This window comes from Oryx dammah, unplaced genomic scaffold (genome assembly GCF_014754425.2).
Source record: "Oryx dammah isolate SB20612 unplaced genomic scaffold, SCBI_Odam_1.1 HiC_scaffold_21, whole genome shotgun sequence".
Classification (NCBI taxonomy): Eukaryota; Metazoa; Chordata; class Mammalia; order Artiodactyla; family Bovidae; genus Oryx; species Oryx dammah.
In genome coordinates, this window is record NW_024070205.1 from 49932294 (window position 1) to 49959878 (window position 27585).

Below are 27585 nucleotides of genomic sequence, written 5' to 3' on the forward strand. Positions count from 1 at the left end.
TATTGCATAATGGGGACAGAGTTTCAGTTTGGTAAGACAAAAAAAAATCTGGAGATGGGTACCGGTAGTGGTTGCACAGGGTTTCCCAGGTGGCTCAGTGGTAAAGAATCTGCTTTCCAATGCAGGAGATGCAGGACACATGGATTTGATCCCTGGGTTGGAAAGATCCCCTGGAGGAGGAAACGCAACCCACTCCAGTATTCTTGCATGGCTAATCCCATGGACAGAGGAGCCTAGTGGGCTACAGTCTATGAGGTCACAAAATGTCAGGCACAACTGAGCAACTGTGTGCACACACACACACAAAATGGTTGTACAACAATGTGAAGGCACTTAATGCCACTGCACTGTATACTTAAAAATGGTTAACATGGTGAGTTTTCTGTAATGTGTATTTTACCATTAAAGAATTTTAAAAAGAAAAAGAAATATGCCCAGGGGCAAGAGGCACAAACAGAACCAGAATCAACTGCTGAGGAAGTGCCAGGTCAGTTAACATCACCCTGCAAATTAGAAGGTCCAGGCCCAGACAATTCGGTCAGAGACCTTACGAACCAAAGCCAGCAGGCAAGTGACTCTTGACCCTCTTCCCTCTGCCTTCCCACGGTGTGAGTTGAGAGGGGTAAGTACCAGCCTGAATGAAGTGCTTGAGAACCCCTGTGAGCTGCGGGTCTTCATTGACGTTGAGAAGGTGGGGGAAAGTTTTCATCATCTGCTGCTCCTGGAGGAGAAACAGAGAAGGTATCCTCACCAGATGGGGCAGCACAGCACAGAGGGCAAAGTTCCTTCCCATCCACTGCTCCCAGTCCTCCAGTGACCTCATCACCCAAAAGGTGCTGATGGCAAAATGGGGCTGTGGCATCACCCTCTCCTGGTTATGAAAATGCATTTCATTCTTCAATACAGGTAGTGATTGGTATTGTGATTATAGAGGATTGGAACTGGAATAAACTATATGGGCACAAGGAAAGCTTTGAATCCGGAAGTTCTGATAAAGAGGATGAAAGTTCTTCTGGTTGTAACTATCCACACAAAACAAGAGTCCTAGGTTCTTCACTCTGGATCCCTCTTGACTCTCGCAGCCAAGAGGCACAAACCCAGGTTACACAGGAGGTTATTTTCTTGGCATTTCTCTCTGCCATATGCAGCCACATCATGCCCACACCTCTAGAGTCCTTGGACCCTAACTCATCCTGACCCCTGCAGCCACAGACCTCCACCCAACTCCACTCCCAACACTTGAGGCTCCCATTTATTCTGGCTCCAGGAACCTTCCAGAATCTGGACTGGATCCCTCCCACCACTGCTAAAGTCCTCCAGGGCTAGCCCATGACTCTGGAGCTTGTCCAGAGCCTCATAGCTTTGGAGAGTAAGGTTATGGGAGGGGTAGTGTTGACAGAAGGCAGAGAAGACATCTCCCTGGCCCAGGAACAAAGTTCACATCACAGCCCATTTATGACCTGGAGTTGGCGATGAATGCCAGATCCATGGTTCAGGATCACAACACAGTCCCCAGAAGACAATCACATTCCTCAAATTCTCCCCAAGTTCTAATTTTCAACAGCTTTGAAGTCTATCCTCAGCCTCATGCATCAGAGGCACCAAGGCCTCTCTGCTTTCTTCCTTTTCATGCCCTGCCATTGTATCCCCAACTCTGCCAATAATTTAGTCATATGTCACATATCACTTATCACAATCACACATTACACATAATAGGTATACTATCTGATTACCCAATTATCCACCTGTCAGCAGTCTAGGTATCACTGAATGTCTGGTTACGGTGCAAGGCTGCCCCATCCCCTTCCCAGGTAGTCGGCCTCAGCAGGTGGAGGTGGTGAGCTCACCTGGGCGATGGCCACATAGTGCTGCTGCCATTCCCGCCGGGCCTGCTCCAGCTGGTTCGCCCAGCTAATCTGGTCACAGGGAGGCCCAAGTAAACAGGCTGGCAGCTCTGGAAGGAGGGAGGTATTTTAAGCAACTGAAGGCCAGCTTTAAGGTTTGCAGTGTCAAAGGTGAGGTGCAGAATGTTGCCATTCGGTTCTGAGTCAAAACAAGGGACTCTCAGCAGGAATGGGAAATGGAACTGCACTAACAGCCTGGAAAGTACTGTAAAGACTAGGATCTTCATAGCAGCACTAGACACAATAGTCATGACATGGGAGCAATCTAAATGTCCATCAACAGAGGAATGGATAAAGAAGATGTGGTACATATATACAAGGGAATATTACTCAGCCATAAAAAATAACATCATTTGCAGCAACATGCATGGACCTAGAGATTATCATAAAGACAAATATTAACATCATATAGTATCACTTATATGTGGAATCTTTAAAAAAAATGATACAATTGAACTTACTTACAACACAGAAACAGACTCACAGAATTAGTAAACAAAGTTATAGTCATTCTTCCAGAAAATTGCAGAGGAACTTCCAAACTCATTTTATTTTTTTTTCTTTAATCTAATTTATTTAAACCCCATCCTGAACCCTCCTCCCACCTCCCTCCCCATCCCATCCCTCTGGGTCATCCCAGTGCACCAGCCCTGAGCATCCTGTTTTATGCATTGAACCTGGACTGGCGATCTGTTTCACATATGATAATATACATGTTTCAATGCTATTCTCTCAAATCATCCCACCCTTGCCTTCTCCCACAGAGTCACCATCACCCTAATACCAAAACCAGACAAAGATGCCACAGAAAAAGAAAACTATAGACCAATATCACTGATGAACATAGATGCAAAAATCCTTAACAAAATTCTAGCAAACAGAACATATTCCAACAGATTGCTCTGACTATTCAAGGTTTTTTGTATTTCCATACAAATTGTGAAATTATTTGTTCTAGTTCTCTGAAAAATACTGTTGGTATTTTTATAACAGAATATATTATTGTTATATTACAGAATATTTTATAAAAGAATATATTCCAACAACATATTAAAAAGATCATCCATCATGACCAAGTGGGCTTTATCCAAGGGATGCAAGGATTCTTCAATACTTGCAAATCAATCAATGTGATACACCACATTAACAAATTGAAAGATAAAAAACATATGATTATCTCAATAGATGCAGAGAAAGCCTTTGACAAAATTCAGCATCCATTTATGATAAAAATCCTCCAGAAAGCAGGCATAGAAGGAACACACCTCAACATAATAAAAGCCATATATGATAAACCCACAGCAAACATCATCCTCAATGGTGAAAAACTGAAAACATTTCCCCTAAAGTCAGAAACAAGAAAAGGATGCCCACTCTCACCACTACTATTCAATGTAGTTTTGGAAGTTTTAGCCATGGCAATCAGAAAAGAAAAAGAAATAAACGGAATCCAGATTGGGAAAGAAGAAGTAAAACTCTCACTGTTTGCAGATGACATGATTATCTACATAGAAAACCCTAAAGACTCCACCAGAAAATTATTAGAGCTAATTAATGAATATAGTAAAGTTGCAGGATATAAAATTAACACACAGAAATCCCTTGCATTCCTGTACACTAACAATGAGAAAACAGAAAGAGAAATTAAGGAAACAATTCCATTCACAATTGCAATAAAAAGAATAAAATACTTAGGAATAAAGTTACCTAAAGAAACAAAAGACCTATATATAGAAAACTATAAAATACTGATTAAAGAAATCAAAGGTGACACAAATAGATGGAGAAATATACCACGTTCATGGGTTGGAAGAATCAATATAGTGAAAATGAGTATACTACCCCAAAGCAATCTATAGATTCAGGCTACCAACAGTATTTTTCAGAGAACTAGAACAAATAATTTCACAATTTGTATGGAAATACAAAAAAGCTCGAATAGTCAAAGCAATCTTGAGAAAGAAGAATGAACTGGAGGAATCAACCTGCTTGACTTCAGGCTATACTACAAAGCTCAGTCATCAAGACAATATGGTACTGGCACAAAGACAGAAATATAGATCAATGGAACAAAATAGAAAGCCCAGAGATAAATCCACACACCTATGGACACCTTATCTTTGACAAAGGAGGCAGGAATATACAATGGAGAAAAGACAATCTCTTTAACAAGTGGTGCTGGGAAAACTGGTCAAACACTTGTAAAAGAATGAAACCAGAACACTTTCTAATACCATACACAAAAATGAACTCAAAATGGATTAAAGATCTAAATGTAAGACCAGAAACTATAAAACTCCTAAAGGAAAACATAGGCAAAACACACTCTGATGTAAATCATAGTAGGATCCTCTATGACCCACCTCCCAGAGTAATGGAAATAAAAGCAAAAATAAACAAATGGGACCTAATTAAACTTAAAAGCTTTTGCACAATGAAGAAAACAATAAGCAAGGTGAAAAGACAGCCTTCAGAATGGGAGAAAATAATAGCAAATGAAGCAACTGACAAAGAATTAATCTCAAAAATATACAAGCAACTCCTGCAGCTCAATTCCAGAAAAAATAAGTGACCCAACCAAAATATGGGCCAAAGAACTAAACAGACATTTCTCCAAAGAAGGCATACAGATGGCTGACAAACACATGAAAAGATGCTCAACATCACTCATTATCAGAGAAATGCAAATCAAAACCACAATGAGGTACCATCTCACACCAGTCAGAATGGCTGCTATCAAAAAGTCTACAAACAATAAATGCTGAAGAGGGTGAGGAGAAAAAGGAACCGTCTTACACTGTTGGTGGGAATGCAAACTAGTACAGCCACTATGGAGACCAGTGTGGAGATTCCTTAAAAAACTGGAAATAAAACTGCCATACGACCCAACAATCCCACTGCTGGGAATACACACTGAGGAAACCAGAATTGAAAGAGACTCGTTTACCCCAATGTTCATCGCATCACTGTTTACAAAAGTGTTGGACCTGCACTGACCCCTGACTCAGTTTACCTGCCATTCTGCAGTTTCCACACCCGAGCAGCAGTCTGTTGTTCTCTGCCCTGGACTCCCTCATCAGGGTGGAGGTGTTGACAACAGCTTTGTTCCGGATCTTCTTAGCCCTGTGCAAAGGTGGACACACACTCAGACCCTGGGTCTTTCGCAGCTGGAGCAATACTACCAGAGCACTGGCGGGAAACTGGTCTTGAATGGTCAAAATGGAAGCCTTTCACTTCCTAGTAACTTGAGATTCCACTGTGTAAGTTTCCAGTAAACCACTAAGACCAGAAGGGACTCAGTAACATCCAGGGCTCAAACATGAGCCACTCACTCAGCCCAAGCCTGGAGTCCACCCCCAACGTGTTCTAGGCCCCAAACACACTCCCCCAGTTGGGCTGACTTGGTTAATGAAAACAATCTTTTCAATCTCTACTGTTTCTGTACCAACACAAACCCTGGAGGCTGCCAGCGAGTGCTCTGCCATGTGTGCCAGGCCAGGAGTGGGCTTGGACTTTGCCTAGTTCAGGGTCTCCAACCTCCAGGATCTAAGGCCTGATGATCTGAGGTGGAGGTGATATAATAACAATAGAAATAAAGTGCACAATAAATGTAATGTGCTTGACTCATTCCCCAGACCAGCCCTAATCCCCACCCCCAATCCCCACCCCCACCTCTCTTGACCCCCAATCCCTGGAAAAATTGTCTTGCATGAAACTAGCCCCTGGTGCCAAAAAGTTGGGCACCACTGTCCTAGTTCATTCCTGGCTAGTGCTGCATGGGACACAGTTATGCTAAAACATGACTTGTTCTTTACCTGAAATTCAAATATAACTGGGCATCCTATATTTTCATTTGCTACATTTGGCAACCTTACTTCTTTCCCCGAGGAACAGGGTTTGCAAGGCTTGCCCCCAGTCACAGAGACCACGACAGATCCAGGCCTGGAGCCCAGGACCCCTGGGGATCATTTTCTACTTCCTCAGCATCACACAGTCTCTCATGTAAAAAGTGCTAGCAACAGTTTAGAATTCACAAATGGAGAGAAAGTGAACATTCTACATAATACTAAGGGCTTCCCTGGTGGTTCAGACTGTAAAGAAGCTGCCTGCAGTGCAGGAGTCCTAGGTTCGATCCCTGGATTGGGAAGATCCCCTGAGGCGGGCATAGCAACCCACTCCAGAATTCTTGCATGGAGAATCCCATGGACAGAGGAGCCTGGTGGGCTATAGTCCATGGGGTTGCAAAGAGTCAGACATGACTGAGTGACTAAGCACAGCACAGCACATAATACTAAAGGCAAAATTCAACCTTAAGTTCTGAGTTTGTAGCACAGACGTTGGAAGAAAATAGAGAAAAACAAATGGAGCAAAATGATACTGAGGCCTGGCAGTGAGAAATGAGAATGCAAGGGTTTGTCCCTAAAATGCAAAGGCCTTTCCCTAGAGAAGAGGCCAAGGAAAAACTGAGAGAACTACTTGGAGACATCACAACTGTCATTTTGAGCTTCAGCCCCATGCCAGGCAGAACTTAGCTAGGAACAGTTCTTGAACCGTCTCACGTAGTCTTCACTCAGCCCAGAGAGGGAGGTATCACCTCCTTCAGCGTGTGAGCTCACCAAGGGCAGGGAGGTTCAGGTCTCAGAGAGAGTAGGGCCAGATTCTGTCTGACACACTGGCCTGTAGACCTGACGAGTGATGTATTAGAATAGGAACCAAGTTCATTTCACATGGCAGCTCCAGTCACCTGGAACACTGGCCGAGAATTCCAGGCTCCTGAATGAAGCTGATGGGAAAGCTGCTGAGGGGAATTCTCCACGTCGTCCACACTGAATGGGATGGAGGGGTGGTGACGCCATGGGGTTCCAACCCCTGGTTATAGATCCTCACTTTCCCAAAAGGGTCAGGGGAAGCAGGCTTCTGCCTGCCTTGAAAAGCAGAAACGGCTCGGCCACAGCCTCCTGCCAGGACTAACTGACAGGAGTGGGCTTGCTTTCTGGGCCAAGTGGGAAGGCAGGAACATGTGTGGACAGCCCCTCCCTGGGAGGAGCCACCTCTGCCCTGCTGTGTGGGGCCTGGAGATATGAGACACAACAGAGGCAAAGGGGCAGGGCCCAGAGGTGGTTCCCAACTTTGGGAGCCTCTTACATGCTCGTCTTTATCATTAGCACAAAAAATCCCTGCCTGCCACTATTCTCTACCTGTGACCCATAGGACAAAAAGAGAATCTGTGAGTGGCCATGCTATTTGACAGAAAAATGCACGGAGACAGAGAACTGAGCACTTCAGGGGTAGGTTCAATGCATCCTCCCATGAATTTGAGCCTTTGGCTCCTCCCCCATCCAAGATTGCAGTAACAGAATGAGAGGCTAGGAGGGCCCTGAGCCCCTATTTCTGTCTCCTCTTATTTATTTTATTTTTTTTCCCTCTTCTCTCACAGATCATTTTGTTCCTCCTTTTTCTGGACCCTTTCCCAAGACACCAGCTCATCAAGTTTAAAGGCGCTAGAAGAATTTGCCAGAGTTAGAACTTAGAACCACTATAGATAATAAGTATTCATAATCGTACCTTTCAGCATATCTTAGTGTTGATAAAGTTTCCTCATAGCAGATGTCAGCTGGACTTATCGCTGCTATCTGTAAACAAATATCCTTTTCAGATTTTGTTTTTTATATAGGATATATAGCTATTGTTGGGCTTCCCTAATAGCTCAGTTGGTAAAGAATCCATCTGCAATGCCGGAGATCCGGGTTTGATTCCTGGGTCAGGAAGATCCCCTGGAGAAGGGATAGGCTACCCACTCCAGTATTCTTAGGTTTCCCTGGTGGCTCAGATGGTAAAGAATCCTTCTGCAATGCACGAGACCTGGGTTTGATCCTTGCGTTGGGAAGATCCCCTGGAGCAGGGCATGGCAATCCACTCCAGTATTCTTGCCTGGAGAATCCCCATGGACAGAGGAACCTCGTGGGCTACAGTGCATGGGGTCGCAGAGAGTCAGACACGACTGAGGGACTAAACACACAGCACATAGCTATTGTTGATTTTACACAGCTAACATTCAGGGAATATCTTGGAACTTGTGGTTTGTTTAAACTTTACAACTCAGAAAACTGAGGCTTAGATAAGAATAATGGCACCCATAACAGGCAGAGCTGGGACCTGAACCTGCCCTGACTTGAACAACTGTACCGCTAACCTCTATACTACACAACCCTCAGCACTGAGTCCCCAACAGATTTCCTCAGGACTTTAAATGACAGTTGAATGGTGGCACTGCAGACACTGATAAATAAATCATTACTGAGTACCCACTTAAATGGTTTCAAATCTGGTATTGACTTCAGCTTAACAGTTCTAGAATTCAAATGAGAAAATAAACTTTTTGATGAGCTGGAGGTGGGCAGGATCACTGAGAGTGAACAGGAGGGAATGTGACTGCCCATGGGGCAGCTCCTAATCTATGGGCCTGGAGGCCATGATTCAGAGCATAAGGGCCTGATGAATAATCATTTACCTTTGTTCAGCTTTGCAACTTTTAAAGCTTATTCACTATATTTCATTTAATCATCACAATCACAGTTTCAAGGCGATATCGTGATCTTCACTTTAGGAAGGAAGGAAATGAGGCTCTACCGTCAGTGTGCTGAACCTGAGAATCTTGTCAAGAACTGAGAAGATTCTTGTGAAGAGTAACTTTAATAATAATAACAATAGCAATCATGACAGCTGCGTGAGTCTAAACAGTCTAAAATGTGGTAGGAAAGTCACTTTACCAGAGTAGTTCTGCTGTTCCCACCCAGAGCTGACTGGAGCAGTTTGGTCAGTACAGAGTCTCTGTAGGGAATATGGAGGACTTTCTTCCCCATGGCAGCATCAGCCAGAGCACTAAATGAAAAAGAAATAAAAAAACAACAAAAAGTTTTAAACATATCAAAAAGAAATCTGCCTCTTTGTGGATGAGTCAGAAACACCCCTCAAATATCCTTGACAACCCCATATACCAGACATGACATTAAGGAACATCCAATAGTTGATATACCTTCTGTACAAGGATACTGGCATATGGCAAGGTAGAAGCAGCTGGCTCCCTCTCCAAGGTCAACCCCGGGGAAACAATAACAGAGAGGGAGGCCCAGATCTGGGGCCCTAACACAGTAAACCTTGGGAGGAAAACGCAGAGCCTGCAGAGAAAGGTCTTTTTGTGTGTGTACAGAGAAGGGTTTTGACCTGAGGGAGAGGGTGGTAGGCTAGCAGTGTGGAGACAGGAATGGGGAGCAGATTTAAGTGCTTTCTGGTCTTTCTCTCATACTGCTTTAGGAAGATCTCATAGAGTTAGGACCTGATAGGCTACAGAATCAAGTAAGATTGAATGAGAAGTAAATGTCACTCAGGGTACTTCAGAGGAAGCAGTGTTGGCATTGAAGAGAGTGGGGAAGAGGGAGGAAATCCCATCTCTGATAAATTATAACCACAAACAAAGAAAAGAAATCCAAAAAATTAAGCTACCAGGTTTAGAAAAGAAACAAAATGATCATCTAGAAAGGTTTAGATACAGCAATTGAAATTTAAAACCCTATGGATAAGTTCAACAGTTTAGTTCAGTTCAGTTCAGTTCAATCGCTCAGTCATGACCAACTCTTTGCGACCCCATGAATTGCAGCACGCCAGGCTTCCCTGTCCATCACCAACTCCTGGAGTTCACCCAAACTCATGTGAATTGAGTCGGTGATGCCATCCAGCCATCTCATCCTCTGTCATCCCAGTCTCCTCCTGCGCCCAATTCCTCCCAGCATCAGGGTCTTTTCCAATGAGTCAACTCTTTGAATGAGGTGGCCAAAGTATTGGAGTTTCAGCCTTAGCATCAGTCCTTCCAATGAACACCCAGGGCTGATCTCCTTCAGAATGGACTGGTTGGATCTCCTTGTAGTCCAAGGGACTCTCAAGAGTCTTCTCCAATACCACAATTCAAAAGCATCAATTCTTCAGTGCTCAGCTTTCTTCATAGTCCAACTCTCACATCCATACATGACCACAGGAAAAACCATAGCCTTGACTAGACGGACGTTTGTTGGCAAAGTAATTTCTCTGCTTTTGAATATACTATCTACGTTGGTCATAACTTTTCTTCCAAAGAGTAAGCGTCTTTTAATTTCATGGCTGCAGTCACCATCTGCAGTGATTTTGGAGCCCCCCAAAATAAAGTCTGACACTGTTTCCACTGTTTCCCCATCTATTTGCCATGATGCCATGATCTTCGTTTTCTGAATGTTGAGCTTTAAGCCAACTTTTTCACTCTCCTCTTTCACTTCCATCAAGAGGCTTTTGAATTCCTCTTCACTTTCTGCCATAAGGGTGGTGTCATCTGCATATCTGAGGTTATTGATATTTCTCCCAGCAATCTTGATTCCAGCTTGTGCTTCTTCCAGTCCAGAGTTTCTCATGATGTACTCTGCATGTAAGTTAAATAAGCAGGGTGACAATATACAGCCTTGACATACTCCTTCTCCTATTTGGAACCAGTCTGTTGTTCCATGTCCAGTTCTAACTGTTGCTTCCTGACCGGCATGTAGGTTTCTCAAGAGTCAGGTCAGGTGGTCTGGTATTTCCATCTCTTTCAGAACTTTCCACAGTTTATTGTGATCCACACAAAGGCTTTGGCATAGTCAATAAATCAGAAATAGATGTTTTTCTGGAACTCTCTTGCTTTTTCGATGATCCAGTGGATGTTGGCAATTTGATCTCTGGTTCCTCTGCCTTTTCTAAAACCAGCTTGAACATCTGGAATTTCATGGTTCATGTATTGCTGAAGCCTGGCTTGTAGAATTTTGAGCATTACTTTACTAGCGTGTGAGATGAGTGCAATTGTGCGGTAGTTTGAGCATTCTTTGGCATGGCCTTTCTTTGGGATTGGAATAAAAACTGACATTTTCCAGTCCTGTGGCCACTGCTGAGTTTTCCAAATTTGCTGGCATATTGAGTGAAGCACTTTCACAGCATCATCTTTTCAGCTCAACTGGAATTCCATCACCTCCACCAGCTTTGTTCGTAGTGATGCTTCCTAAGGCCCACTTGACTTCACATTCCAGGATGTCTGGCTCTAGGTGAATGATCGCACCATCTTGATTATCTGGGTCATGAAGATCTTTTATGTACAGTTCTTCTGTGTATTCTTGCCACCTCTTCTTAATATCTTCTGCTTCTGTTAGGTCCATACCATTTCTGTCCTTTATTGAGCCCATCTTTGCATGAAATGTTCCCTTGGTATCTGTAATTTTCTTGAAGAGATCTCTAGTCTTTCCCATTCTGTTCTTTTCCTCTATTTCTTTGCATTGATCGCTGAGGGAGATTTTCTTATCTCTCCTTGCTATTCTTTGGAACTCTGCATTCAGATGCTTATATCTTTCCTTTTCTCCTTTGCTTTTCACTTTTCTTCTTTTCACAGCTATTTGTAAGGCCTCCCCAGACAGCCATTTTTGAATTTCTTTTTCTTGGGGATGGTCTTGATCCCTGTCTCCTGTACAATGTCACGAACCTCCATCCATAGTTCATCAGGTACTCTGTCTATCAGATCTAGTCCCTTAAATCTATTTCTCACTTCCACTGTATAATCATAAGGGATTTGATTTAGGTTATACCTGGATGTTCTAGTGGTTTTCCCTACTTTCTTCAATTTAAGTCTGAATTTGGCAATAAGGAGTTCATGATATGAGCCACAGTCAGCTCCCAGTCTTGTTTTTGCTGACTGTATAGAGCTTCTCCATCTTTGGCTGCAAAGAATATAATTAATCTGATTTCGGTGTTGACTATCTGGTGATGTCCATGTGTAGAGTCTTCTCTTGTGTTGTTGGAAGAGGGTGTTTACTATGACCAGTGCGTTTTCTTGGCAAAACTCTATTAGCCTTTGCCCTGCTTAATTCCGTACTCCAAGGCCAAATTTTCCTGTTACTCCAGGTATTTCTTGACTTCCTACTTTTGCATTCCAGTTCCCTATAATGAAAAGGACATCTTTTTTGGGTGTTAGTTCTAGAAGGTCTTGTAGGTCTTCATAGAACCATTCATCTTCAGTTTCTTCAGCGTTACTGGTTGGGGCATAGGCTTGGATCACTGTGATATTGAATGGTTTGCCTTGGAAACAAACAGAGATCATTCTGTTGTTTTTGAGATTACATCCAAGTACTGCATTTCAGACTCTTTTGTTGACCATGAGGGTTATTCCATTTCTTCTAAGGGATTCCTGTCCACAGTAGTAGATATAATGGTCATCTGAGTTAAATTCACTCATTCCAGTCCATTTTAGTTCACTGATTCCTAAAATGTTGATGTTCACTCCTGCCATCTCCTGTTTGACCGCTTCCAATTTGCCTTGATACATGGACCTAACATTCCAGGTTCCTATGCAATATTGCTCTTTACTGCCTTGGACCTTGCTTCTATCACAAGTCACATCCACAACTGGGTACTGTTTTTGCTTTGGCTCCATCCCTTCATTCTTTCTGGAGTTATTTCTCCACTGACCTCCTGTAGCATATTGGGTACCTACCAACCTGGGGAGTTCCTCTTTCAATATCTTATCATTTTGCCTTTTCATATTCTTCATGGGGTTCTCAAGGCAAGAATACTGAAGTGGTTTGCCATTCCCTTCTCCAGTGGACCACATTCTGTCAGAACTCTTCACCACGATCCATCCATCATGGGTGGCCCCACACAGCATAACCCCACACTAGCCAATCTGATCACATGTACCACAGCCTTGTCTAATTCAGTGAAACTAAGTTCAACAGTAGATACCATGATAACTGAATTAGTGAACTAGAGAGTTCAAAAGAAATCTAGATTGCAGCCTGGAGACAGAGATGAAAAATCAGAAAGATAGGTTAGGAGACATGGAGGACAGGAAAAGAAGATTCAAATAGGGTAATTGAAGTTCCAGGAGAGAAAAGAGAAAAAATAATATGTAGAATCAATATGTGAAAGATAATGACTGCGAATTTTTTAGTGTTGATGAAAATCACTATCATAGAGCTATGGAGACTAAAAAATTCCAAGCAGGATAAATAAACTGCAACAGAATTAAATTGCAGAACACCAAATAAGAAGAGCTTAAAAGCAGATAGGGAAAAAGATTGTCTTCAGTGGAATAGTAATTAGGCCAACAACAGAAAACAGTAGAATGGTATCATTAATAAGCTGAAAGAAAATACTACTTATCTAGAATTATATACCCAGCAAAATTATCTTTCAAAATGAATTGAAATAAGAAATTTCAACCAAACAAAAACTAAATTTGCTGTCAGCAAATGGTCATTAAGGGAAAATCTAGACAATATTTTAATCAGAAAGACTGATTTTATATAGCAGCTCTGAAGTTTAAGAATGAATGAATAAAAATAATTTTAAAAATAGATAAATGTGAATGAACATATTACTGTATGAAACAGTAATAATAATATTTGGGGGTTAAAGAATAAAATTAGAATACATGTCAACAATGACATATGTAAGATGGAGATCTTCATATTATCCAAGGATGTGTGTGCTCAGTTGCTCACTGTGTCTAACTCTTTGCAACCCCATGGACTGTAGCCCACCAAGCTTCACTGTCCATGGGATTCCCCAGGCAAGAATATGGGAGTGGATTGCCAATTCCTTCTCCAGGGGAACCTTCCTGACCAGGGATGGAAGCTGTGTCTCTGGCATCTTCTGCACTGGCAGGCGGATTCTTTACCACTGCACCACCTGAGAAGCCCATTATCCATGAATAGGTTGAAGTATTTATAATTTTTAGACTTTGGCCACTGAGCAGATGAAAAAGCCAGGAAATAGTTAAAAAAAAAAACATGTTGAATTTTGACATATGACAGAGGTAGTATAGAAGATCACTGGGAGAGGACAGACTATTCAACAAATGAGACAAAAAAAAATTGGTAATCTGTAAGGAAAAAGTAATGAAAAGGATGCCTACTTTACACTATACACAGAAATCAACTTCAGATAGATAGAGTTTAAGCACAAATTTTCTTAAACAAGACACAGAAAATGAAAAAATGCAAAACATACACCATAACTTCTGCTCATCAATAGACATCTTTTAAAAAATGAAAACACAATCTACTAACTGGGAGAAGATACTTATGATACATATACCTGAGAGAGGAGTAATAAAAATATGTTTAAAACATCTACAGATCAATGAAAAAGACAGTAAATAAATAGAATAAAGGGGGAAACATAAGAACAGGTATTTTTTTGCTAAAAAAGAAATCAAATGTTGTTCAAGCTTGCTAGTAACCAGGGCTCTCAAGACCACAGTAAAGTGTGTTTGAAAGTGAGTCACTCAGTCGTCTCTGACTCTCTGCGGGCCCATGGACTGTACAGTCCATGGAATTCTCCAGGCCTTTCCCTTCTCCAGGGGATCTCTCCAACCCAGGGATAGAACCAAGGTCTCCTGCAATGCAAGCGGATTCTTTACCAGCTGAGCCACCACAGAAGCACAAGAATACTGGAGTGGGTAGCCTATCCCTTCTCCAGGGGATCTTCCCAACCCAGGAATCGAACTGGGGTCTCCTGCATTGCAGGCGGATTCTTTACCAACTGAGTTATCCCAGAAGCCCAGAGTATGTTTATGCCCATTTAACTGGTAAATGTCAAGAAATCTGACAACATCAAGCCTTAGAAAAGATGTGGATTAATGGGGTATGTTATACATTGCCACTGGGAATGTTAACTGGACTAACAACTTTGGAGAACAATTTATCACCATCTAGAAAAATTAGGTATTCACACACCTTATATATAAAGCACAATAATTTCAGTTGCCGATATAAAAAAATCCTTTAGTATATTGATACTCAGTGACTTTATGAAATGTTCATAGTAGCACTATTTGTAAAAGCCAAAAAAACAAAACAAAACAGAACAACAACCCTGGAAACAACCAAATTAACAATTAACATGAGAATGAAGGAATAAATTGTGGCATATTTCCACAATGGATGACTACATAATAATGAAAAAGAAGTAATAACATGGATGCTGTAACAACTGCTACTGTAACAATATGGATAAATCTCATAGACACAATGTTTAGTAAAAGAACAGAAAATAAAGTAACTAGAGCCACACATAAGATAGATGGATATTGTTAATAATGTTGAATCTAAAAACAAACTATACTCCTGGGTATGTACTAAAGAGAAATGAGTAATTATTTTGCCCAAATTATATGTACAAGAACGTTTGTAGCAACTTTATTCATAACAGTTAAAACCTGGAAACAAACTAAATGCCCATCAAATAGAAGAATGGATAAATAATGGTATATTCCTACAATGAAATAATCTATAACAATGGAAAAGAACTAATAATTGCTAAGCAAAACATCATGGGTAAGTCCCATAGAAACAATCCTTAGTGAAAGAAGCCAGATATAAAAGACAATGATCTGATATAAGTGATTGCATTTATATGAAAATCAAAACAGCTAGGCAAAAATAAATCTTTGATAACAGGTTAATTTCTTTTGTTGGGATTAAAAGCCAAGGAGAAGGCATGAGGGGGTTTTCTGGGTTTTGGAAATGTACTATATCTCAGTCTAGTCATCAATTACACAGATATATACATATATGAAAATCCATTGAGCTGAACATTTAAGATTTGTGCACTTTACTATAATGTAATTTATCTAAATAACTTTAAAAATGCAAGGTCCAGAAAATAACATAATATTTCACCCTTTTATAAAATTCAAAAATCAGTGCTACTGAATATAATATTCACGTGTGATAAAATAAGAAAAGAAAGAAAGAGGGAAGAAAGGAAGGGGAGAAAGAAAGTGGGAAGGGAGGGACATACATAAAACAAAAAATTCAAGATGTTGGTCACCTCCAAGGGGAGCAAGATGGTGATTACCTCCAGCTGTTTTTTGGATTTGGTGGTAGTTTTATTAGTGTTTGTTATTTCATCTAAAAGCAATTAATTAGTTTAAAATAAAATCTAGGAGAAGCCAGAAATAAACCAGTGATGCTAGTTGGTCATGAACCAAGGGTTATGATTAATCTAAATTTTAATATTTGAGGTCACTTTTATGGCACAAATAAGTACCTGTCCACTGATTATTTACCTGATGACATTTCCTAAATTGGTTAAACTTAGGTTAACGCGTGATCCTTCCCGCAGTCTGTCTCCTTCTGATCCTGAAGATTTCTGCCTTTCACTTCCAGCTAAATCTACCAAGTTAATACTGGACTGTTTGGTGAGGTCTCTGTCTAGGAAAACCTGCAGGAAAGCACCACAAGTAATGCTATTAGAGGGGTAGCAGGCTACATGAGAAGTCAATCTATTTTACATTTACATTCTGAAATATTTTTCTAATTGTATTTCACACTCAAAAAAGATATAATAAAATTTGCAAGTTAAAATGCCATCCTCTTTACAATGACATTTTACAATAACATTATTAGGTCCAAACATCTCAGTTGCCCCTTCCCTTCTGTAACGTTATTTCCAGTTATGTATTAGATACCAATTATTGTCCTAATATTTCTGTAATCATTAAGTGTTTTTTTCTGGCCATGTCAGATGGCATGTGGGATCTTAGTTCTCTGACAGGGATTGAACATGTGCCCCCTTCAGTGGAAGTGCAGAGTCCTAACCACTTCCCAATCAATAAATATTTTAAAGATACTGTGAAATCTGCAAAATAAGTAACTGCTCAGGATGGTGTAGTCATGTAGTGGAAAGAATGCTATAGGTTCTCTTGCTGTCATGTAACTGTGAGCAAATGATTTAACTTTTCTCAGTTGTAAAATCGGGATGATAGCATATTATTGGGATGTTATGAGGATAAAGTATAATAGATGTAATGTTTCTAATCATGCCTGGCATACATTATTAGGTGATAATATTGCTACTGACACCAATAAACAGAGTATGCTCGTTTACATCCAGTTAATTTTGTCTCCTACCTCTAAAATACCAAATTAAAAAATAGCACAGAAAACCATATATTAAGTCTATGAATGTAACACTTTATATTCATTATATAGTACATACAAAGTCTATGAATATAGAGTGAATGTTACATTCATATAAAGTGAATGTTATATTCATATAAAGTCTATCAATGTAACATCTTACCTACATTGTAAAAATCAAATGAATAAAAATTAAAAGTTTACTTGTGTGCTTAGTTGCTCAGTCCTGTCCAACTCTTTGCGACCCTATGAACTGTAGTCTGCCAGGCTCCTCTGTCCCATGGGATTCTCCAGGCAAGAATACTGGAGTTGGGTAGCCATTCCCTTTTCCAGGGGATCTTCCTGACTCAGGGATAGAACCCAGATCTCCTGCATGGTAGGTGGATTCTTTACTGTCTGAGTCACCAGGGAAGTTTACAGAGTTCTTTAAAATGTAGTATCTTGGGCTTCCCTGGTGGCTCAGTGGTAAACAGTCTACCTGCCAGTGCAGGAGACATGGGTTTAAACCCTGGTGTGGGAAGATCCCACATGTCATGGGGCAACTAAGCCCATGTGCCTCAGCTATTGAGCCGGTTCTCTAAGCCCATGGTCCACAGCAAGAGAAGCCATCTCAATGAGAAGCCTGTGTACTAACTAGAGAGTAGACCCTGCTCATTGCAACTAGAGAAAAGCCTGCAGAGCAACGAAGATCCAGCCCAGCAAAAAATAAAATAAATAAAAAGTTTAAAATGTAATATCTTATCTAAACTTCCCAACATTCCTACGAGGATAACTATTTGTCTCATTTTACAGACCAAAAAGCTGTGACTCAGGAAAGGAAAGTTATTTCCCACGATTTCAGAGCTGGTAAATGGAGTCACACATGGTCTAGTGTTCTTCTACCGATACTGGCTAGAACAGGACAATCTTCATTTATTACTATTTTATCTATTACTAGCACTATGGCTTAGGAGAAGGAGGTGGTAAAATTGTAGCTAACTCTCATGCTTACCCAGGCTTTATGATAACCATTTCTGAGTCAAATTGTCCATAATTGTAGCTATCATTTCCTACATCATTCCCAACCAAGGAGAATGGAGGAGAAAAGTATGCTTGAGCTTATCAAAGATTTTAGCTAGTGGAGCATTACATGGATGACGTGGTTTCAAAGGCTTTATCTTGGACTTGCAAATTTCAGAAAGACACTTCAGTATCTGGTTGTCCTCTAGGCTCATGGACCTGAAAGCTGACCATCATTATATTGGTGATGCATGGAAGGACTGTTACTAGGAATTCTCCATGACAAACCACAGACTCACTCTCCTATTTCCACAATTTCATCAAATTGGGGGTCAAAACCTGTTTCTCAAAGTATGTAATTTACTTGAGGGAAAATAGCCTTTAGCCCTACAGGCATTTCTGGGACCTTACTAGTGATTCTCTATCGGTAATGGGATCACTTAGGCCAGAGTGGGGCATGGATGTGGCGGTAGGGAGGCAGGAAAAGACAAGTGTCTTACTTTCTCCTGCTTCTGACCCTATAGTGCATGTTCAGAAATAGCTGTCTTAATCCATAGATCAAATTTAAATAACTCCATAATACTCACCAGCCCATAATGCTACTGGGAGCACATCCCAAGACCCCCTTGGTGAGAGGTGGGGACATTGGCATCCAGTTGAATCTCACCTGCTTGAACTGAATGGTGATAATCATGTGAGACCGGCTGCTGCTGGCATTCATGTTGGTCGAAGCTGTGGTCCTTATTTTTGCCCCTTGTTCCATCAGTCTTTCAATCTGGGCATAGTTCTCACAAGGCATTGACTTCAGACCATCCACATAAAAGCCCAGCTGTTGGTCCTCCCTTACTCTTAGCCCTCCGGGTTTCTTGATCCTGGATAGCAAATCTCTTACCTGTGGTAAAACAAGTAATGCAAACTTCAGGAAGGCACGAAGTTTTGTTTACTTCACTGCGATAGCTCCTCGTAGAATATAGTACATGCTCAGTAAATATATATTGGATGAATAAATAAGTGTTAAAGTTCTGTAGGTACCAGACAGTCTCATGACTTAGATAAGTAAAAAACAGAGAAATGACAAGTAAGAAAATAGAGAAACCTGTTGTAGTTAGTGAAATCAGAAGCTTTTTTTTTTTTTTTAAGGATTTCAGTTTTATTATTTTCAAGTACTTAAAGCACTTCAGGGCTTCCCTGATGATTCAGATGGTAAAGAATCTGCCTGCCAATGCAGGAGACACAGGTTCAGTCCCTGGGTGTGGAAGATCCTCTGGAAATGGCAACCCACTCCAGTATTCTTGCCTGGAGAAACCCATGGACAGAGGAGCCTGGTGGGCTACAGTCCATGGGGTCGCACAGAATTGGACATGACTGAGCGAGTAAACAACAACAACAAGAGCAGTTCAACCAGCCTGCAAACTCCCTGAGAGTGGGAGTTGACTAGTAAATCCTAACATAGCTCCTGACACATAGTAGGCACCCAGTGAAATGCTTCTGGAGAGAACAGTGTAACTGGAGCTAAGTTAACAAGAAATGTTTAATACATTGCTTGTAGGATATTGGGGGAACTGTTTCTGTAGCTTGAAAAAATATTTAGTTGGTATCTATAGTTGTCTGACTTTAAATGAAAGTGAAACTGTTAGTTGCTCAGTTATGTCTGACTCTTTGTGACCACATGGAGCCTGCCAGACTCCTCTGCCCATGGAATTCTCCAGGCAAGAATACTGGAGTGGTAGCCATCCCCTTGTCCAGGGGATCTTTCTGACCCAGGGATCGAATCTTGTCTCCTGTGTTGCAGGCAGATTCTTTATCATCTGAGCCACTGAGGAAGCCCCAGTGATGATTTTAAAGCATTTGTCATTGAAAATATTGTTCTCTTATTAACCTAAGTATGATCCTAGTAATCTTGTTAACTCTTGCAGTTGATTAGCAACTCCTTTGTAGATAACACAAAAATAAATTATCTCTTTCTGAATTGTCACAAATTTTGTATCACAAAATAATGAAGTCTTACTTTTCTAAGAACAGTGATAAATGAAACTTAATTAAAAGTTCATAACATTCAAAGTACCTAATGTTCTGCCTAGGTTAAATCATGCTGCCACAAACGCCACCACTCTGAATCTCTACTTCCAAGAAATTTATCTAACCCAAACAGGATTTGCTATAGGCAAAACTAACACAAGAATATAGGTAATTTTTGGGATCTCATTATTATTATTATTGGAGATTTGTGTGATGTCACACGTAGACTGTGGCCTCAGGTGAAAACCCATGTTGCATTCCCCCCCAGAAAGCCACTTCTGCCGGGGCACACCAGGTCAAGCTGTGGGAGCCTGCTAGAGCCTGAGCCTCTGCAGAGGGGAGTTGGTGTTGCATGATGCAGTGAGGTCTGGGCTGGGAATCTGACCTGGGTTCTTACTTCTGGTTCTGCCGCCAAACTATGAGAGCTTTGGGAAGTCTCCTACACTGCCAGTTTTTTCCTCATAAGAGGAGGGGAATGGACTAAATGATTTCTAAGATCTCCCCCAGCTCAAATATTCTGTAGCTTTAAGTCCTAGAGTCAAGTTGCTAGGGAACCACTGACAGAAACCACCAGCCTCGGCCAGGCACAACGATAACCGCTTGCATGAGCTGTCTCACACCAGGAGGTCCCTCCTGATAAGGAACTTGGTGCTGGCGCAGAAAACTAACTGGGAGAATTCAGGAGGGGCCAAAAGGAGAGAGCAGACACCACCCCATAATATGTCTTACTAACCTCCCAGAGTCCTTCATGCTGGAGTCCATCTTAGCTGAGAGATGCTCATGCCACAAGGAAGGACCCCGAGTTAGGCCAAATATGGGCCAAGCAAGATGATTGGCCAGAGACAACCTGGAAACTAACCCCGTCACCACAACACCCAAGACTGCCAACCATGTGGCTGAGCAGTTCTCCTGGATCCCCTTACCCTGCTGCTCTCCTCCCAGGCACCCCCTTCCCAATAAGGTCTTTAGCTTTGTCCTATGTATCTCTCAGATAATTCTTTTCTGAGGGCTAGATAAGAACCTGCTCTTGGCCCAGGAAAGGGTTCCCCTTCCTGCAACAGAGGCAAGATCACACACAGATTGAATTCAGGCAAGAAAAGTTAGGACAGTGGACAGAAGAGCCAGAGATAGGAAGAAATTGAAATGGTGGCAACTTCTGCCTTAGCTAGAAAGCCTTTCCTATAACTTCCACTGAGCAATATAAATTGTTAAGAAGTGGCATCTAAGGCTGAAGATATGTCTGAATAGGGCTCATTAGAAAAAAAAGCTAAGTAGGTTTAACCAGATAAAATGGAAGTGTGAGGGCCCAGAGATGAGGGCAGTTCCTGGCACTGGACTCTCCAGGTAGTACCTGGAGATTGAGTCATGATGAGATCTTCCTCACTCACTTCAGCCCCTACGGGACTCTCCTGGCACTTCTTCAAATACAACTTCACTCTGCTGCTAGAGAAATCTTCTAAACCCAAGGCTGATTTTCTTATTTCCCTGTTTAGAATCTTTTGCTGATGCTCCATTGCCTACCAAAGGGCCTTTGCCTTCTGGCAACTGATATTTAGCTCCCTCTCCTGATGCTTCCCCATTCTCACCCCCTGCATGCTTCTAACTCTGGTTACCTGGAGCCCTCACTGTTCACTTAAACTCCATGTGCTTTCACGTGTCCCTGGACTTGCTGGTACTAATCATGCCACCTAAAATGCCCCCAACCCTCCTCCTGGCTCACCAAACTCATTGCATCTTTCAAGATCCAGTCTAACTCCTCTGTTTACAAACAACACCAACAATCGCAGGTAGTATTAGTTGCTCTCTCTTCTATGCCTTTTTACCATTCATGCAGCATACATGATATATTTTATTACTGTCTGGAGAGGATGTAAAATCTCCCACCAAGCTTCTCCATGGCAGAAATCACATCTTAGGTTTTATTCATCCTCAGCGTCTAGTGTGATGCCTGAAATATTAAAAGTATCTAATAAACTTCACTCAGACTATTGAAATACTACTTGAAAAATACCAGACTCCTAGCTGGTGAGACATGAAGAGGTTATAAGTATGTCTATGTCCTTATTTTAGAGATGAGAAAACAAAATTCCAGAGAGATTATCTTCATTAAAAGGTATCAGTAGGAGGCCCACAACAGGATGCCATTTCCCTGTTCCTTCCATCTGAACTTGGTAACGGAGTGAAGCTGCCTATTTGGTATGAAATAAAGGAGTCATACTGTCTTCCAGGCCTATCACTTTGAAAGAAATAGAAACTTAATCAGTGACCTTAGCATAACAACCCATTTGAATTTGCTATCAACCTTCAACAATAATAAATGGCTCATGGAAGCATATGAGAAACAAAATGGGTATTTTCTCTCCTTAATATAAAGAGAAAAACATGGACGGATTTATTCCATCAATGTTTATTTAGCAATGATTAAGTGCAAGACTTTGGATAATGCTTGGAGTTATATAAGAAATCTTAGGATATGAAACTGCCCTTAAGAAACTTACAATTATAGATACCTTTGTGAATTTATCCATTCAGCAAACCTTAGGGGCATCCATTTTAAACCAAATATTATACTGCTGCTGCTGCTAAGTCACTTCAGTCGTGTCCAACTCTGTGCAACCCCATAGACAGCAGCCCACCGGGTTCCCCCGTCTCTGGGATTCTTCAGGCAAGAACACTGGAGTGGGTTGCCATTTCCTTCTCCAGTGCATAAAAGTGAAAAGTGAAAGGGAATATTATACTAAGTATTGCAAATAGAAAGGTGTAATCCTTTGTTCTGGAAATATAAATATGGAAATAAATTTTATAGTATAAGGGCAAAGGGAAAGGGCAGAACGAAAAAGGACTTTCTGAATAACTAGCATTTGCTCAGCACTGCGTCTCAATGTGTGGTCTAGTTTATTGTATTTATTTTTTTAAATATTTATTTATTTGGCTGTGCTGGGTCTTAGTTGCAGCACGGGGGATCTTTGACGTTTACTGCAGCGTGCAGGAATTTTAGTTGCGGCATGTGGGCTCTAGTTCCCTGACCAGAGATCAAACCCTGGCCTCCTGCACTGGGAGCGCAGAGTCTTAGCCACTAGATCACCAGGGAAGTCCCTGGTTGTGTCTTATTTTAAATTCTCTGCTTTATAAATAAGCAATCTGAGCTCTGAGACAAAGTAATTGTTCAAAGTCACAAAGCTAGTAACTGAGAGAGCAAGGATCTGAAACCATATTCCAACTTCGATCAGATTTGCTAAATGGCTGAAAAAAATCAAAAGAAAAATATTTTGTGACACATGAAAATTATGTGAAATTCAAGCCTCAGTGTCTATAAACAAAGTTGTATTGGTACACAGCTCACTTACCCTTCACTTACACTTCAGCTGTGGCCGTTTTTGCTCTCTGAGGGGAGAGTACAGTAGCTGTGATAGAGACTTTAAGGCCCTCAAAGTCTCAAATACTTCCTGTTTGTACTTTGAAGATAAAGTTTGCCAACCCTCATGCTGAAGCCAACTACTTTAGAATGTATAGATAAGCTGACATTTGAAGTGGACTTGAAGTTCAGTGGTTTCTCTAAGACCAGAGAAACCAAGAAGGGTATTCCAGGCAGAGGAAGGATAGATTTAGGAGAGAAGGACATATTGTGGAAAGGGAGAAAGGTTCTATGTGGCTGATGCAAGGAGTGTGTAGAGATAGAAGGACATAAGATGAAGTGGAACCTAGCTAAAATGAAGTAGGTTAGGGCCGGATAGCCAATGCCAGGCTAACAGGTGTTGACTTATCTGTAGGATGGATGAGGCGGAGCCCCTGCCATTTTTTAAGCTGCAGAGAATCACTTAGAATTGTCTGTCAAAAAATATAATCATTGTTACCTGTTCATTGTAAATTTCCAGCATGCTGAATGTAACCTGTATAGGAAAGAGCATAAAGTAAATTAAGATTCTCTTGAAACAGTCACCTTTGGGAGAAAAAAAAAAAGGACTATGGAAACAACATAAATGTACAACAAAGGAAAAAGCTAAATATTAAAATAGTGGCACCCATCGTCACATGCAATATGAGATTCTGAAATAATTTTAATGACATGGAGGAAGTTCTTAACAGAAACTAAAAACAGATACCAAAGTGTGTGTGTGTTTTGGTCTTGACTGTGAACAGGAAAAAAAAAGCTTTTTCCCTATTGTTCACTCTCCAATCTGAACATATGCAGAGAAAAAGATTGATCTTTACCCTACCATGCACTTGGAGCAACGTTAGCCAATCTCCTACCTCCTAAACAGAAGATTGGAGGAGACTCAGTGACTCTAGTCTAGAGAAAAGGCTCTGAGACACTGACATTTTGCTGCCACTATACCCTCTTTGGGAAAAGCTGGCTTGTCTGTTAGTCACCCTTTGGAGAGTCTTGCCAGTCAAACCCCACCTCCCGAGAACTTCCAGCTAGCTTCAGAGAGCATCACAGTTTTAAAATGAACAAATGGGAGGGAAGGTGGACATGGTGGACTAGGAGGATATGAAGCTTACTTCCCTCCACTCACACATCAGTAACACATCGACACGTGGAGCAATTCTCACCAAAATTTAGTTGGAAACTGGCTGAAAGACTCTTATACCACCAAGGCTGTAGAGGAGATCCACACAGAATTAGGTAGGAAAGGAAGAGAAGGAATCAGTTTGGGGTCTGCTCCCCAGGAGGGACAAAGGAGAGGAGAGAGATTGCAGGCGTGAAGGGAGTGAGAGGTATGAAAACACAATGGGCAACCCAGCCCGGGCTCTGTCACCAGGAGGATGAGTCCCCCCTAGCGGGGCCGGAAACCAGTGGGACTGACAGAGGGCTGTAAGCAACCTAGAGTCCACTCCTAAGAATATGCCCACACTTGCTCACTCCAGAAACAAGGCACAGAAGACAGATTAAAACTGCAGGGGACTCTGGTCAGTTTCCTGAAACTGCCCTGGCGTGCCCCGCCCCCAGCCAGAGATGAGCAACCACTCCACCCCATCTTGTCTCAGCACTGCTGCCCTCTGGGGGTAAGGGTGCTGGTGCTGGGACGGGGAAGAACACACACTGAGAACGCAGGAGCCATCGGGAACCCAACCCTCTAGGCTCTGCTCTGGCCACTTGGGACTCGACGCCGCCCCCTACTGGGCAGTGACAGCCACTGAGCAGAGGAGAAGCCTCAGCTCACACCTGGCTCTGACCCTAGCCCCTCCATTTCCAGAACTTCCCAGACAAGCAAAAACTAAGAATTTATCAATACTAAGTCAACCCTAAAAGCAACGTTAATAGGTCTTCTCTGAGTGGAAAAAGAAAAGGCTACAAGTAAGAATCTATAGGAAATGAAAAATCCCACTAGTAAAGGTAAATATATAAAAAGGCTGTGGATCAACCAATTAAACAAATTAGTATGAAGATAAACGGGCTTCCCTCATAGCTCAGTTGGTAGAGAATCGCCTGCAATGCGGGAGACCCTGGCTTGATTCCTGGGTCAGGAAGATCCACTGGAGAAGGGATAGGCTACCCACTCCAGTGTTCTTGGGCTTCCTTTGTGGCTCAGCTGGTAAAGAATCAGCCTGCTATGCGGGGGACCTGGGTTCGCTCCCTGGGAAGATCCCCTGGAGAAGGAAAAGGCTGCCCACTGCAGGATTATGGCCGGGAGAATTCCATGGACTGTATAGTCCATGGGGTCGCAAAGAGTCAGACACGACTAAGCGACTTTCATTTCACTTCACTTCATGAAGGTAAAAGACCAAAAAAAAAAATTGTGCTGTCATCTCTATTGGCTTTTGAGCAGCGAGCAGTTAGCCCACTTTTGGTAACAATATCTCATTGTGGTTTTGAGCTTCATTTCCCTAATAATTAGTGATGTTGAACATCTTTTCATGTCCCTATTGGTCATCTGTATATCTTCTTTGGATAAGTGCTTATTCAGGTCCTCTGCCCATTTTTAAATTGGGCTGTTTGGTTTTTTGCTGTTGAGTTGTATATGTTCTTTATATATTTTGAAAATTGACCTCTTATCGGATGAACGATTTGCAAATATCTTCTCCCATTCAGTAGGCTGCCTTTTCATTTTAATGATGGTTTCTTTCTCTGTGCAAAAGGTTTTTCATTTTATTGATCCCATTTGTTTATTTTTGCTTCTCTTTCCTTTACTTTTGAGTTAGAACCACAAAAACACTGCTAAGACTAATTTCAATGTGGTTACTGCCCATGCTTTCTTCTAGAAATTGAATGGTTTCAAGTCTTCCATTCAAGTATTTAATACATATTAAGTTAATTTTGTGTATGGTATAAGATGAAGTGCGGTGTTAGTCACTTGGTCATGTCCGACTCTTTGCAACCCCATGGACTGTAGCCTGCCAGGCTCCTCTGTCCATGGAATTTTCCAGGCAGGAATACTGGAGTGAGTTGCCATTTCCTTCTCCAGGGGATCTTCCCGACCCAGGAATTGAACCTGGGTCTCCTGCATTACAGGCAAACTCTTTACCATCTGAGCCACCAGGGAAAGCCTATGATATAAGATAGTGGTCTAGTTTCATTCTTTTGCATGTGACTAGCCAATTTTCCCAGCACTGCTTATTGAACAGATTCTCCTTTTCTCACTGCATGTTCTTCGCTCCTTTGTCATAAATCAATCATCCATGTATGCATGAGTTGATTTCTGGGCTCTCAGTTTTGTTCTATTGATCTCTGTGTCTATTTTTGTACCAGTATCATACTTTTTTTAATTTAAAAATTTAATGAATTCCTACATATTTGAAAATATAATTCCAGAGAAATTATTTAAAAGCCCACCATTGAAAGAAAAAGATAAAATCAGAGCAGACTTCATAAAAAATTGACATTAAAGAATACTGTATTATTTTTCACTTTTAAAAAACATTTTATTTTGTACTGGGGTATAGCTGATTAATTGGAGAAGGCAATGGCATACCACTCCAGTACTCTTGCCTGGAAAATCCCATGGATGGAGGAGCCTGGTAGGCTACAGTCCATGGGGTCGCTAAGAGTCATACACGACTGAGCGACTTCACTTTCTCTTTTCACCTTCATGCATTGGAGAAGGAAATAGCAACCCACTCCGGTGTTCTTGCCTGGAGAATCCCAGGGACGGGGGAGCCTGGTGGGCTGCCGTCTATGGGGTCGCACAGTCGGACACGACTGAAGCAACTTAACAGCAGCAGCAGCAGAGCTGATTAATAATGTGGTGATAGTTTCAGGTGAACAGAGAGGAACTCAGTTGTACATATACATGTATCCATTCTCCCAAACTCGCCTCCCATCCAGGATGCCACATAACATCGAGCAGAGTTCCATATGCTATACAGTAGTTCCTTCTTTGTTAGTATCATACTTTTTTGATCATATAGTTTTGTAGTATAGTTTGAATCAAGGGAGTGTGATGCCTTCAGCTTTGTTCTTTCTCAAGATTGTTTTGACTATTTGGGATCTTTTGCAGTTCTATACAAATTTTAGAATTATTCTACTTCTGTGAAATTTGCCAATAGACTTTTGATAGGGATTGTATTGAATCAGTAGATAAATTTGAGTGGTATGGGCATTTAAATAATATTAATTCTTCCAACTTATGAACATGGACTGCGTATCCATTTATTTGTGTCTTCATCAGTTTCTTTCATCCGTGTACAGGTATTTCACCTTCTAGGGAAAGTAAGAAGCTATGTTAGGACAATTAAGAAGCAAGATAATATTC

General features: G+C 41.5%; 1 protein-coding gene across 1 annotated transcript in view; it reads right to left on the reverse strand.

Moving 5' to 3' along the window:
• Positions 1-27585, reverse strand: part of LOC120880323 (kinesin-like protein KIF28P) — a 70077-nt gene that overhangs the window by 24787 nt on the left and 17705 nt on the right. The window contains exons 4-11 of the mRNA XM_040263624.1: positions 23746-23781; positions 18540-18764; positions 16021-16175; positions 8675-8786; positions 7470-7537; positions 4918-5027; positions 1848-1954; positions 631-721 (exon numbers count right to left, since the gene is read on the reverse strand). Of these exons, the coding sequence (XP_040119558.1) occupies positions 631-721; positions 1848-1954; positions 4918-5027; positions 7470-7537; positions 8675-8786; positions 16021-16175; positions 18540-18764; positions 23746-23781 (904 nt within the window). The remainder of the gene's footprint in view (positions 1-630; positions 722-1847; positions 1955-4917; positions 5028-7469; positions 7538-8674; positions 8787-16020; positions 16176-18539; positions 18765-23745; positions 23782-27585) is intronic.